Consider the following 13,082-nt stretch of genomic DNA (forward strand, 5'->3'; position numbering starts at 1 on the left):
GTGATCCATCAATTATTACTAGAGAGATATGGTTGAAACAATTCACGCCACAGGTGAATAAGCACATGGCCGGAATTCACTTTCCACCTGCATCGCAACGATAGAGATTGCATGTGTTATCACAGGCACGTTATATAAAACTTTTACTACTTCAGATGTTACATTGAGAAGCTCGTGGAACAGAAGAAAATGTGCTGTACATTATGCACTCACCATGAAGGTCAGACACCACCCATTTGAGGAATTGCTGGACAGGCATGTTATTTATTTGAAAAAACGATTTGTAACGCTTATGATTTTTAAATCCCAACATTTGATACATGAATAAACGAAGATGATGGAGATGATGCTGGTAGGCTACATACATACGTAAAAACGAACATTTTCAACCTTGAAAAAGCGTGTATGCAAATGGACAGTTATTCAAACCGTTGGCGGCTTCATTTTGCATTTCTTCAGCTGTTTTGTAGACATTTCGCAAAGCAACAGAAACTAGTTTTAAAAACGGCAGCGCATGTTCGGCAAACTTCATAGATTCGTTGTAAAAAAATGTTAGCTACCTCGAATTACGAAACCGTCGGGTATATCATTACGAAATGGACTTGTTTTCTGGGACAATGCACGCTGACTCACTGGGCGTTGATTGCACGCGAGATTGGCGCGTGCTCATGGGATAAACACAAATGTGTCCTACAATTACGTTCGAAAAGATGAGTGAAAACGTGATTAAAAAGAAATGTTCTCCACAGAGACGATAAAGTAGAAGGCTAGAGCATAACAATCCGCAAACAAGTGTAGGGTTTAATGTTGGAAAAATAGATAAATAAAACCAAACCGCTTTCATGCTCATTGATTGTAAAAAGGCTCTCATCCAAAACGTTCGCTTGACCGATCTCTTGCAATCTCCCAACTGTTTTGAGATTTATCTCTCGTAGTGTTGCTAGTAGTGTACACACCGCTTTACCAAGATTACCACTTCATTTAGCTCCCATGACAGCTGATCACTGTTTGGTTGTGCGTCTCCTTCTCTCTGCCCACATTTGGTACACAAACACATTTGCTCTCGCTTTTCACTCCGTCGTGTAGCAACCGGACTACACCACTACCAACGCGCACATACGCATGTAGGATGCCTATCTGACACTGGTTAGAAATGACAAAATAAACATGTCAAAACAGTGCAGCCTTCTGCGCTCGGTTGGGTTTTTTGGACGAATTTTTCGCTTAACCACCGAGTGATCATGGTGTTTTCGAAGAGAAAGATGAAGCAGTTCCTAGCGTTCGGAGTGACGATCGTGCTCGGTAGGTGCTGTGTGCAAGAAAAGCCCCCGTTTGGTTGCGTACCAATCGCGGCAAATAGTCGTTCTGTGCGTGCTCTGCATGGGACGTTTCTGGCATAGTTTACTTTCGTCCAGAAGAAAAGGCGCCCGTTCAGTAGTGATAACAGGATAACAATCTTTCATACAAACAATACATTACACTACACTGTAAGATGGTTACATTAAACGGTGCAAACCTTGTCAAATATGCTGTGAAAGGTCGTTAAAAGTTTATGTTTACGTTCTTAACATTGTTGGATGTTGTCAAAGACGACGAAAAATGGCTGGAGATGGAGAATCGGACAAATGTTCGAGAATAATCAGCTTATTTTCAAACCTTCACCTTGTCCATCAAGAAGTGAGCAAGAATTGTGGAATTATTGTGTGGCCGTTGTAGCCGGACCGTTTGCTGCTCCCTGCGACATACGGCTAGTAGTGAAAGTGCGTGATTGCGTTGTTGTTACCATGGCGCCTAGGATATGTGTTTACTTTATAGTTAATTGTGTCGATAAAGGCGGTTGAATGGCTTTTACTTATTTATTCACCAGCAAGAGCAAGTCCACAAGGGCACCGTTGCAATATCCATTAACCATCTTTCAAAATATCTCCAAATTCAATGATTTTTATAAGAAATCGAGCGTTCCATCCCATGTATTTATGTATCGATTACTTTCCATTGGTTCTTTTCTTTTGCTTCATAATGATTTCACGCACAGTGATTTGTTTGTACAAATCATGGGGCAGTCCAACAAACGGGATGTCACACTATGCGTATGATGACGGTGATAACGCGATTGACGGCGCGGTAGATAACACGGCCGTCGAGCAGGAGAATCGGCGGGCCGGTCAATCACCGGAACGGCTTGTACTGTCGGTGGCCGATCGCAACGGTCACAGGCACCATAACAGCCTCGATGGAGCAAATGATGATGATGCTGACGTTGGTGAACCATTGGGGCATGATAATGTTGAACGGGTGTTGAAGCAAAACAAGCTACGGTCACTGCGAAAGGGATCTTCCTTTGGCGTGATGCCCAAACGACACGACGATCTTGCGCTAGATGACCCCGAGCGAGAATCACGGTTAAACGAGCTACACGAGGCTAAACGACAAATACTGGAGCTGGAACGGAAGATACAGGAACTGGAAGGTCGGATACCGCGCAAGTACCCGGACGTAACGTTTTTGAACTACAAAAATCGTAAACGAATACTGGTAAGTTTGCTATTGTCGGCTGTTGAACCACATTTAATGATGCGCACTGTGTTAGACCATTAGACGTAATTTGGACCAAATACGTTGGGGTTAACCTCGACGAGCTATTTGCACTAGAAATGATACTTATACTCAAGGTGATATAAAAAAAAAGTTGTGTTATCTAATGTCCGTCAATAGAGTAATACGTTCCGCTTTCAACAAATTACAACAAACTAGTGATCTCCCTTCAAGGTTATTTATTTAGTAAAAGATTACTTTATTAATTGGAAGTTGGAGCAGCAGTTATTCAAATAGTTTATTTAAATGATACGAATCAGAAGATGCTTAAAACCTCTCTCGTTTAACCATCAGTTTCATCGAACGAGTCATGCCTAAGATATTAGTAACAAAAGTGTGTACTTCTTGGTAACTTCAACAATTTGCAACAGCAAAAAATGGTTTAATAATCAACCGGTAATGTTTCCGTTCAAGCACGGAACGAGAATTTCAAACAATGTTAAAGAGCTGCATTTGACGACAGGTATTCCGACAGGCTGGGAGGCTGTTAACTCTTGTGATAATATTTACCAAAAAGATGATGGAACGGTCCGCGGCGATTGGTACATAACACTTTCAAACACACGTGCTCTCGCTCAGGTATTGGCAATCAGGCCCAAGGATTATGGAGCGGGGGAACAGGCTGAGCAAACTTTTCAGCTGCGTGGCACACACTCATCCGAACTCTGATGAGCTTGTTGATATGATGAAGCGTTTTTCGGGTTGGGTGCCAAGTTGAACTGAGCGGGCTTTTAACAAAAAAATACCCGCCACATATATGCTACCGACTTTAATGGAGTTCAACAAAGTTACGCAATGTTTTTCCAATAGTGGAGCATAATTGTGAGCTTCCAGCCATGGCAGCATGTAATGGCAAAGTAAACCCTCGGGGCTGTGTACACAACGCAACGATCGTCATTCCTAGCTCCTAGCATACAGGGAGATCTCAGAAATCGAACCACAAGCAAACGACACCTGAAAAAGTGCATGTCGCCTTTGGGGTTCTTTTTTATCATTCAGATCTCTTAATACACGGTTGCTCTATTTCCCTGCCTTTTTTAGAAAACTTTTACCATTTCGCTATTGATCGAAGTTTAGCTGCCTTATTTTTTCTACCAGCTCCAGAGTTATCAGATCGCACGATCTGACTAAAAGGTTTTTTAAAATCAGCGGTTTTTTGCTTTAGTTCCACGATATCAAGGTTGTGGATACTGAGGTTTAGGTGAATGTCGGTTGTTAAACTTAATTATATGAACCTTCTAGGGTCTATCCGTTGCGTGAAAGGAGATATTGTAGGGAGTCTGACAGAATGGCTAGAAAATGTGGTTCTTTTTTTAATTATAAGCGCGTTTTTGCTTGTTATGCTACTATTTATCGTGATTTTCTTAGATAGCGTAGGAAGGTAACTTTTTACCATCGTACCAATTCCAACATTCCATCAATGGTATTTTAACTTTTTTTTAACACAATGAATTTTAGGCAATGAATGTTACAATGAATATTATAAACCTTTGCATTTTCATAACTTCTATCTAAAAATAAAACAGAGAGATATATAAGCTTCTTAGATTATTTAAATTCAAGATTTTTTATACATACTTATATCTCTATATAATAGTTCGTAAAATATTTTTAATCAAAACACCCAACAAATCTTGCATAGCATTGCGAAGTGTGTCACGTAATTTTGAAATATTACATGAATTCGATTATGTTGTATACTAATTTAAATAAAATTCATAGTTGTTATAACCATCCGGACTGTTATTGATAGTCAGCTATTTTAATTCATTGATCGCCCAGTCACGTTTCATGCCCAAAAGAAAGACAGCGTGCGTGATGTCATAACTTTGGGCAGTTAAATTTCGGCAAGGTTAATGTCAACCATGCCCAGTTTCCTGCGGCAGACGATGAAGCAGGAGAAATTTATACATGCAACACCACACTCATTCTCACTTTCCTCTAATGCACTCTCACTTTCCGACAGATAACGGGTGGAGCCGGTTTCGTTGGATCACACCTGGTCGATTATCTCATGATGCAAGGCCATGAGGTGATCGTGGCGGATAACTTCTTCACGGGCCGGAAGCGTAACGTGGAACACTGGTTGGGGCATGAAAATTTCGAACTCATCCACCACGACATCGTTAATCCGCTGTTCATCGAGGTGGACGAAATTTATCATCTGGCCAGCCCGGCTAGCCCACCGCATTACATGTACAACCCGGTCAAGACGATCAAAACGAACACGCTTGGTACGATCAATGTGCTCGGTTTGGCGAAACGCGTGGGCGCCAAGGTACTGATCGCCAGCACGTCCGAAGTGTACGGCGATCCCGATGTGCATCCGCAGCCCGAAACCTACTGGGGTCATGTGAATCCGATCGGACCGCGCGCCTGCTACGACGAGGGCAAACGCGTGTCAGAAACGCTGAGCTACGCGTACGCCAAGCAGGAGAAAGTGAATGTACGCGTGGCGCGAATCTTTAACACGTACGGACCACGAATGCACATGAATGATGGGCGCGTCGTGTCTAATTTTATTATACAAGCGCTACAGAACCAGTCCATAACGGTGGGTATTTAGTGATTGATTTTGAATATGAGATTAGGAGAATATTAATTGCATTAAACTGTTATCTTTGCAGATTTATGGAAGCGGTCGACAGACACGATCGTTCCAATATGTGTCGGATCTGGTTGACGGTTTGGTAGCGCTGATGGCATCCAACTATACGCAACCTGTCAACCTTGGCAATCCGGTCGAACGGACGATACAAGATTTTGCCGAAATTATACGCGACCTGGTGGGCTGCAAGAGCAAAATCATCGAACTGCCCGCCGTCGAAGACGATCCGCAGCGACGGAAACCAGATATTTCGAGGGCAAAGAAACACATCAACTGGGAACCTAGGGTGAGTTTAAATTGGTGTTGGGTGAATCCTATTTTGATTCATTAATCCAAGTGAATTTTTCGAATTGACTGAATTACTCTGAATCAATTCCGAAGACTCATAAATTCTTAAAAATTTATTAATCTCTGTAGATTGCATGACCAGAAACCACCAGATTGCTTAATGATTCTTAAACCTTCTTAAATCATGTTTTTTTAGTTTTAGCTTCTAAAGTAAGAGTCTAAACTGAGTGTCTAAACTGATAAAATATTGGAACTCTAATCCCTTGAATAGCCCCAAGAAATTTTTATTTCAGAAGCAAGAATCATAAAATATGCGTTAAATCGTGATTTGTTTGCGAACCATCAATCTTTAATGATTTATCTTTGGGGATTCTTGTATCTTCGGGGAATCATGAATTTATGCGAGTTTATTAATATTTCGAGAGTCAGCTCAGGATTTAAATGGCTCGTCTGAAAAGTATCATTAGACACAGCACTAGTGAAGATGCTTACCTAATTGGGTGGACTAACTTAATGAAATGTGTTGTAATGTGTGTTTTTTTTTCGTTTACATACCGACAGGTTCCGTTACAAGAAGGACTCATGAAAACGATAGACTACTTCCGCAAGGAGTTAGCCCGCTCAAATCACTCACAGCGAAACATCTTTGTTCCCGAAACGACGGAGTTCCGCAATTTGCTATGATACCGGATATTATGATGTAATGCGGATTAGTGTGCCAGATATGGCAAACAGGATTTAATCCTTTCCTGCACAATATATTGCACCTTCGCTTTAAAGCACATAGGAGACGACGGGCAGAAAGTGCATTGTAGATATGAGAAGGGCTTGCCGTAATGTATAAGTCTAGCAATATGATTATCATTTACTGATACTCTCTACGTTTTAAGGAAGAGTAGTGAGTGAGTATTTTTCCGTAAAAGAGTGTCACATTTCAATTCCCAAAATTGAAGCAGTCTTTCAAAAACGTCCAGTATCTATTATTTCGGGTTTAGATTCGCCATCCAATTTTTGGTTCAATTTAAGAAGATTTATATAATTGCAGCCACACGTTCTAAACACTGCAAACAGCATAGTTTAGCAAATTTTCGAATAGTGTATGATTCTATACCGGTACGAGCAGTAATCGCGTGCAATTTAGCAAGGAATAATTCAAATTCAAATGAACAAAACCGTGTAAATCTGATTTAGAAATTATTTGTTACCGATTTCTAGCAACAATGCTGCATCAAATGCTTAGAGAGTGAACTGAACTTTTACCGATCGTCAGTCTCTTTTAAATGTAAATACTTTCTAGTCTGGTTTTAATAGCATAGTACGTAATGTGGAATATGTTTTTGGTTTACCTGTTTGTTTTTGGTGAAATAAGATAGGAGTGCTGAGAATCTGTTAAATATGTAATCAGTAGAAAAATAACAATAAAATAAAATTTACTTGAGTAACTTCATACAATGTTGTATTCTTATATTACCCTGCTACAGCCGTTGTTGGCCATGGACCATTTACAAAAGTGGTAGGGTCGGGTAGATTAGAGATTTGCACCCAGATTTGGTTCATTGTGAGTTGTGTTTTGCCAACTATTTGTACTGTTTGAATGGTTGAGTAATTTGCCAATAGGTTTTACGTAATTCACATGTCCGTGTATTTAGCTAAATTATCTTACAAAAACGTAAAAAGTCAAATTTTACTATAAATCATACAATAATATAAAAAGTTTTAAATTCGGTTGCCTTTTCAAAATAGGAGACAAATATGGCAACACTGCCTGTTTTGACATTTCTTCCATGCACACAGGAAACGCATTGCTCAGAATTCACGAAACAACAATTTAAACTCAATAATATTTCAAACTAATCATAAAATTAAATTACTGTCAAGAAATGAAACAGAAAATGTTTGCCTCTTATAGAAAATAATTGTTTTGTACAAATCTATGACATGAAACATCATATTTGTATTCCTGCGTAGCATTCCACAGTTCGATTTTAGTGCAGTGTAAACAAACAAATGCGATTCCGTGCCGTCGATGGTGTGCAGTTATTTGTGTTGTAATTTTCAATAAATCGCAACAGCTGTTTGGTGTTTGGCGACCACCACCTCGTCAGTAATCGTAGACACTTTCCAAGGGAGGCTGATCGTATGGGCCGACGAGAATGAATAACGTTTTATGCAGATTGTGCTTAATGAAGTGTGAAGAATTGTTCGGAATGTACATCACCTCGCCGAGCGGTGTACTGCGTAGTCTGCCGAAAATCATACGGGAATGCATCTCCATCGAGGTAAACGATCTCGAGCCGAACTTCTTCTCAAAGTTCATCTGCAACCAGTGTATCTACAAGCTGGAGCTGTTCTACGCCTTTCGGCAACAAAGCATCAAAAGCCAGGATTACTACAATGGTGAGAGCGGCTTGTATTTTGTTATGGAAGATAACATGTTTCAGTGGTGTATTTCTATTACTCCTATCCATAGGGCTAATACAATACTATCAGCAATCAGTGCCTTGCTCGAGCAAAGTATCATTAGATCCTGCTGTCGACGCGGCACAGGTGCCCGGAACGGTTGATAGCGTATTTGAACCAGAACAGTCAGTTCATTCAAACAACGAGCTGGCCGATATAAACTTTTCCGGAAATGAATTTATGATGGATGAATCGGAGAAGCACCAGCTCAGTAAAGATTACGATGATATTATTCGAAATTTGCAGAAAGAAGACCTCGATTTTTCGACAAACGATGGCGAATTAGTGGTAATGTGTTGCCTTCGTAAAAGTCGATAGTTAAGGTCTATTACCGAAAGCTTCATAATATATTCTATTTCCTAGATGAAACATGCACTGGGAATCTCATTATCGACGAATGATACCAGAATAAGCAAGCAGGCTGCATTGCAGCAGGAATGCTCAAGCTATCTACATCACGATACTGACACCGCGGTAAATATTGTGCAACCTACGGAGTCCAACGACAACGGTTGTTTTGACCCATACAATACGATGGCCGTAGCGTGTGATAAGGACATAATTAACAGCAGCACGCTTTCCGTGGACCAGGATGACGATCTTAATTATGACGATTTTGTAGGTATCCAAACGACACCGTTAGAGGGTAATCGAGAAATGGTAAGCAAATTGGCGTTGTTGACAAATTTATGTCACCTGTTGAGATTCGCTTTCTTTTCTAGTCTTTATCCGAAGTGCACGTACAAGACATCATAGCGGACGTGTACAATGTTACACCTGACAAGATACAACAGACGGATGCAATATCACCTTCCCAACAAATTGCTGACGTTCAGTGCAGTGAAATTTCAGCCCTTCAGCAGAATGATGGTTCGTATTTTTCGCTGGTTGACTTCAGTGAAACGGAAATTGCTACTGCCAGCAGCAGCACAACCTGTACGAACGGAACGGTAGAATTAGCGAACGACAAAACGTGTGAGGTTTGCTTCAAAACGTTTCGCACCAGACAAAAGCTCGCCATTCACCGAAACACGCATCTGCGATTGGCACCGTTCAAGTGTACGTTCGAGGGATGCACTAAAGCCTTCAAATCGCGCATCGGGCTCGACGAGCATGTGGCCCGACACACGAACAGTTTCGAGTTTAGCTGTGATATCTGTCAAAAGGGTTTCCAGCACCGTAGCTATTTGTCCGCCCATAGGCGAGCGCACAACACGGAACGAAACTTCCAGTGCGCACTGTGTGAGCAAACGTTCAAGTCAAAGCAAGCGTTAGTAGATCACAAAAATCGACGCCATCTCGGTGTGAAACCGTTTGCCTGCGAGCTGTGCGACAAGCAGTACACGAAGAATGCTCTGTTGCGGGCGCACATCGAACAGCATCATGAGAAACGGGACGAAGCGACCGCGCGCTATCCGTGCCAGGAATGTGGAAAACATTTTACCTCTAAAAGCTACCTGAACGTACACAAGCGAATACATCGAAACGAGCGACCGTTCGTGTGTGAGGTATGTGTAGCACCTGTTTTGGTCATTTCAGAGAAACGTTAAACGATAAAAAATGCATACGATCGTCATTATGATAGATTTTCTAAAATTTCTGTAATAGCAATTTATCGATCTATCTTTTCTTTACAGATCTGTAATAAGGGGTACATTACGCGGAAAGATCTCGCAGTCCACATGACAAGCCACACGGGCGAGAAACCACTTACCTGTGACATATGTGGCAAGGCGTATGCACGCCGTAACGCCTTAGACTGTCATCGCAGGACGCACACCAAGGAACGTCCATACGTCTGTGATATCTGTGGTCAAACCTTTTCCCAGCCAACACCGTTACGGGTGCATCGGAAGCTGCACGAGACGGTGGATCACAATAAAAAACAATCACCGCTGGAGGTCATCAATGTTACGCCTGCTTAAAACCGGCAATAGATCGGTACGGTTAATAAACGTCCCTGCAGATTGTAACTGGTGAGTGTTTTCCACTATTCGGTTGGGTTTGAACGTTGAGAAAAGTACACACTAATGTTAAGAACTGCAAACTCATACGAATTTGTTTATAATTCAATCGTTTACACTACAAACTCACTGTCTGTTTACTATCTATTAAGTAACGCTATATTTTCTCTGTCAGTCTTGTTTGGAAACTCACGCTTGGTTTGCTATCAGACGTGTGTATCATCAACTTTTAGCGAGAACATGATCGTATACAAAATGGTTCGACAACAGGACTGCATGTGAGTATGGAATGCTCGATCGCTAATATTCTAACGCTAGAAACTGGTCTAAAATCTTGCAAACTTATCCAACCTAATGCATTTATCAGTGTCGAAAGGGAATTTTAACATACTCGGCTAGCTAGGTTTTCTCATCAATTCCAAGCACTTCAAACGGTTTAAGGTAGGGCAGCGGACGTTGTAACCAGAACCGGCGCTTTTTAAGTCCCTCTCCAGCGCGTTCCAAGCGTTTCAGTTCTTCCAACATCGGAAAAATGCGCTGCTCAATGAATTCTCCATAGGTCCACTGAAGAAAAGAGGAAAATCGATAATTTCTCAGCACACACCGGAATTACCGCAACTACTTACATGATCATACGCCTCCGTTAGTGTGGAGGCAGCTGTACGGGCAAGGTTAGAGACTGCATTCAGCAGCCGATAGTTTTCCCCCAGCAAATCGTCAACTCGCGCAGCACTGCTAAAATTATGCCGGATGTTGTAATCGGTTAACCAGCCGCGTTTTTGCCGTATCGCATCCGTGTACTCTTCCGTTTCGGACGTCAGTGTCGCCAGACGAAGCATGAAGCGATAGATCATACTGCCCGGAAACATGCAGCGCGAAAACATCACCATCAGCGAGTCTTTGTGTAGCTCCAACCAGGCGTGATGCTCACCGGTAGGTTCCGGGCAGGTTAGGCTACTGAGTACGGGGTTGGTCCTTGCACTCACGTCGAAATATCCCTTCGCAGCGGTTGAAAGACACACCGCGAGACTGGGCAGCGAGGCAGGCAGCAGTTCGCATAGTATCGCAAAGTGATCGTATCGCTGCCAACCCGTCAGGGCCAGGCCTTGCAATCCGTGCGTGAATCGGTTGCCTTCGCCCTGCATCACAGCGAGCCATCGGAGTGTGTTCTCTAGATGGCGACGAATCGGTGGCATCAGCAAACCCTCACCGTGAGCCCCTTTAAACGCGGACGCAGCCCATGCCGTACTGAAGACGGATGCGTACTTCTCCCAGGTGGCCGACTGGACGAACTTGTAGATATCTTCCGCGTACACCCAGATCATTGGCTCGACCAATTTCCCAATGCCGGATGCTTGTAGCGCATCGAGAGCCATATGGCGCAGCATATCATCCCATATGATGATGCGCAGATGGGGCCAACGTCGCCGGACGATCGTTGCTACGTTGTACACATGGTCGAGAAACAGTTGATCCTTAAGCCGATGTCGACAGCGAGGACATTCAGCTAACCGGTATACCTCATCGCAACCGATGTGGATGTGCGTCAACTTTGGTGTCAGCCGCTCAATATCTTCTTTATGTAGAAGATTAGTGTTTGTGGCCGGCATGTGGTACTCGATCACTTGCGTCAACAGTTCCTCGACGAATGCCATCGAAGCGTTGTAGCTCGGGCACAGAGCCTGTGGCGAGTCCTCCACCTCACGCAAGTGGGCAAATTCCTTTAGCTTCAGTGCGTACTCCAGATGGCCAAACGTTTGCACCAAAGGAATAACGGTGAGTCCGAGTGCGAAAGCCGTCTTCATGAGTTCCAGAATTTCGTCGCGGTTGTATGCATTCCGGGCGGCCAACGGTGCCAATGAGCCACCGTATGGAAACATGTCTTCGTACTCAAGCAGAATACCCGTGGCCCCGAGGGTTTTGAGAATCGGCATTAGCCGCCGAAGGTAGGTTACTTTCGGCGGTGCCCCTTTTAGATCGAAGTGTACCAGTCGTTGGGCCGGAGGAGGTCTACCGCCTGGACCAATGCCGGCAATAACCGGAACGCCCATGCGCTTTAGCTCGTGCTCGTAGTGGCTTTGTCGTTCCGCCGCTATACGCATTTCGTCGGTGATGTGGTGTTGCCCTTTGGCACTCACCTGCTGATTAACCAGCTTCCCATCATCTGTTCGATCCTGCATGATTACATCCCAATCTTTGGTGTGTCGTCCTTTAAGAATAAGAAGGAAAAGTGGAAAGCGATGTTATTGAGAGATGGTTAAGTGGTGCATACATATAGTGTCAACAAATTGTGCTAATTACGACCATTCTAACACATAATCCACTTAATAACAAGAGTTGGAAAGTCAAAGAATTGACCCTTTGATGATCAGATCATACACGAGAATAACTATGGAAATGTCGGCTAAAAGACCGATAAAGGTCGGAAGATAGTAGTTTAATGTGCTAACATACCCTTGGCTGAACGCAATCCACCCAGCGTCGGTTTGACAAACTTGACACCGCCGGCATCACCTTCCAGCTGTATCGAATTTGGTTCGCCATGCGCAACATCCTGGGCAGCATCGTGACGATCGTGGAAACCTAACCGCTGCAGCAGACTCTCGTGTCGACCGTGCGCACTGCCAAGCATAAGCTCCCGCACCGACACTATCTTGCCGCCATCCTCGGTAATGTGCGTGGTATACAGGAAGCCCCAAAACCAAAGAGCAAGCAGGAACAGCAGGGATGCACCGAAAAAGAAAAGTTTACGCCTCCAACAAACCATCAGCATGCGAGAATGCATTACGTTTTGTTCAGCGTCTAGCGAGGGATGTGTGTTAGGTGGAATCTGAAATAGAAACAGAAAGAAACAGGGGTTTACGGTAGGAGCTATAGGTTTGGTCAATAATTGTCGCGGTAACATAAAACGAAACATGAGTAAAATCCATCGCATCAATATTTAATCTTCGACAATTTCTCAAGGAATTTTGCTTCCTTGTGGGATGCTTGGGGGATAGATGGGGCAGTCTATTTTCTCTTCAATTTACCGCTTCCTAAAGCCATTTGAGACATGTGTGAATGATATTGAGTTAAAGGTCGTCGTAAACAATTAAAACCCCTCCCCTCCGGCACTTATTTGAAATTATTGACATTTTGAAGAGTGAGATAATAGTTAAATCTTCATT

General features: G+C 43.0%; 3 protein-coding genes across 3 annotated transcripts; 2 read left to right on the forward strand and 1 right to left on the reverse strand.

Annotated features, from left to right (window-relative positions):
* Window positions 1-1,220: 1,220 nt before the first annotated feature.
* Window positions 1,221-6,924, forward strand: LOC128309353 (UDP-glucuronic acid decarboxylase 1). The gene is made up of 5 exons (XM_053045718.1): window positions 1,221-1,302; window positions 2,036-2,535; window positions 4,562-5,149; window positions 5,223-5,489; window positions 6,053-6,924. The coding sequence occupies exons 1-5, from the start codon at window positions 1,242-1,244 to the stop codon at window positions 6,173-6,175; spliced, it is 1,539 nt and encodes a 512-aa protein (XP_052901678.1). The 5' UTR covers window positions 1,221-1,241; the 3' UTR covers window positions 6,176-6,924.
* A 612-nt stretch (window positions 6,925-7,536) lies between these two features.
* On the forward strand, window positions 7,537-9,913 carry LOC128309351 (zinc finger protein 761-like). Its single transcript, XM_053045717.1, has 5 exons — window positions 7,537-7,888; window positions 7,962-8,239; window positions 8,315-8,611; window positions 8,674-9,459; window positions 9,589-9,913. Exons 1-5 carry the CDS (start codon window positions 7,645-7,647, stop codon window positions 9,874-9,876), a joined length of 1,893 nt encoding a protein of 630 aa, XP_052901677.1. The 5' UTR covers window positions 7,537-7,644; the 3' UTR covers window positions 9,877-9,913.
* Window positions 9,914-10,031: 118 nt separating this feature from the next.
* LOC128310446 (hexosaminidase D) lies at window positions 10,032-12,741 on the reverse strand. The gene is made up of 3 exons (XM_053047089.1): window positions 12,370-12,741; window positions 10,542-12,124; window positions 10,032-10,479 (listed from the first exon to the last, which is right to left on the reverse strand). Exons 1-3 carry the CDS (start codon window positions 12,698-12,700, stop codon window positions 10,315-10,317), a joined length of 2,079 nt encoding a protein of 692 aa, XP_052903049.1. The 5' UTR covers window positions 12,701-12,741; the 3' UTR covers window positions 10,032-10,314.
* Between the last annotated feature and the right edge of the window lie 341 nt (window positions 12,742-13,082).

This window comes from Anopheles moucheti, chromosome 2, assembly GCF_943734755.1.
Source record: "Anopheles moucheti chromosome 2, idAnoMoucSN_F20_07, whole genome shotgun sequence".
NCBI lineage: Eukaryota > Metazoa > Arthropoda > Insecta > Diptera > Culicidae > Anopheles > Anopheles moucheti.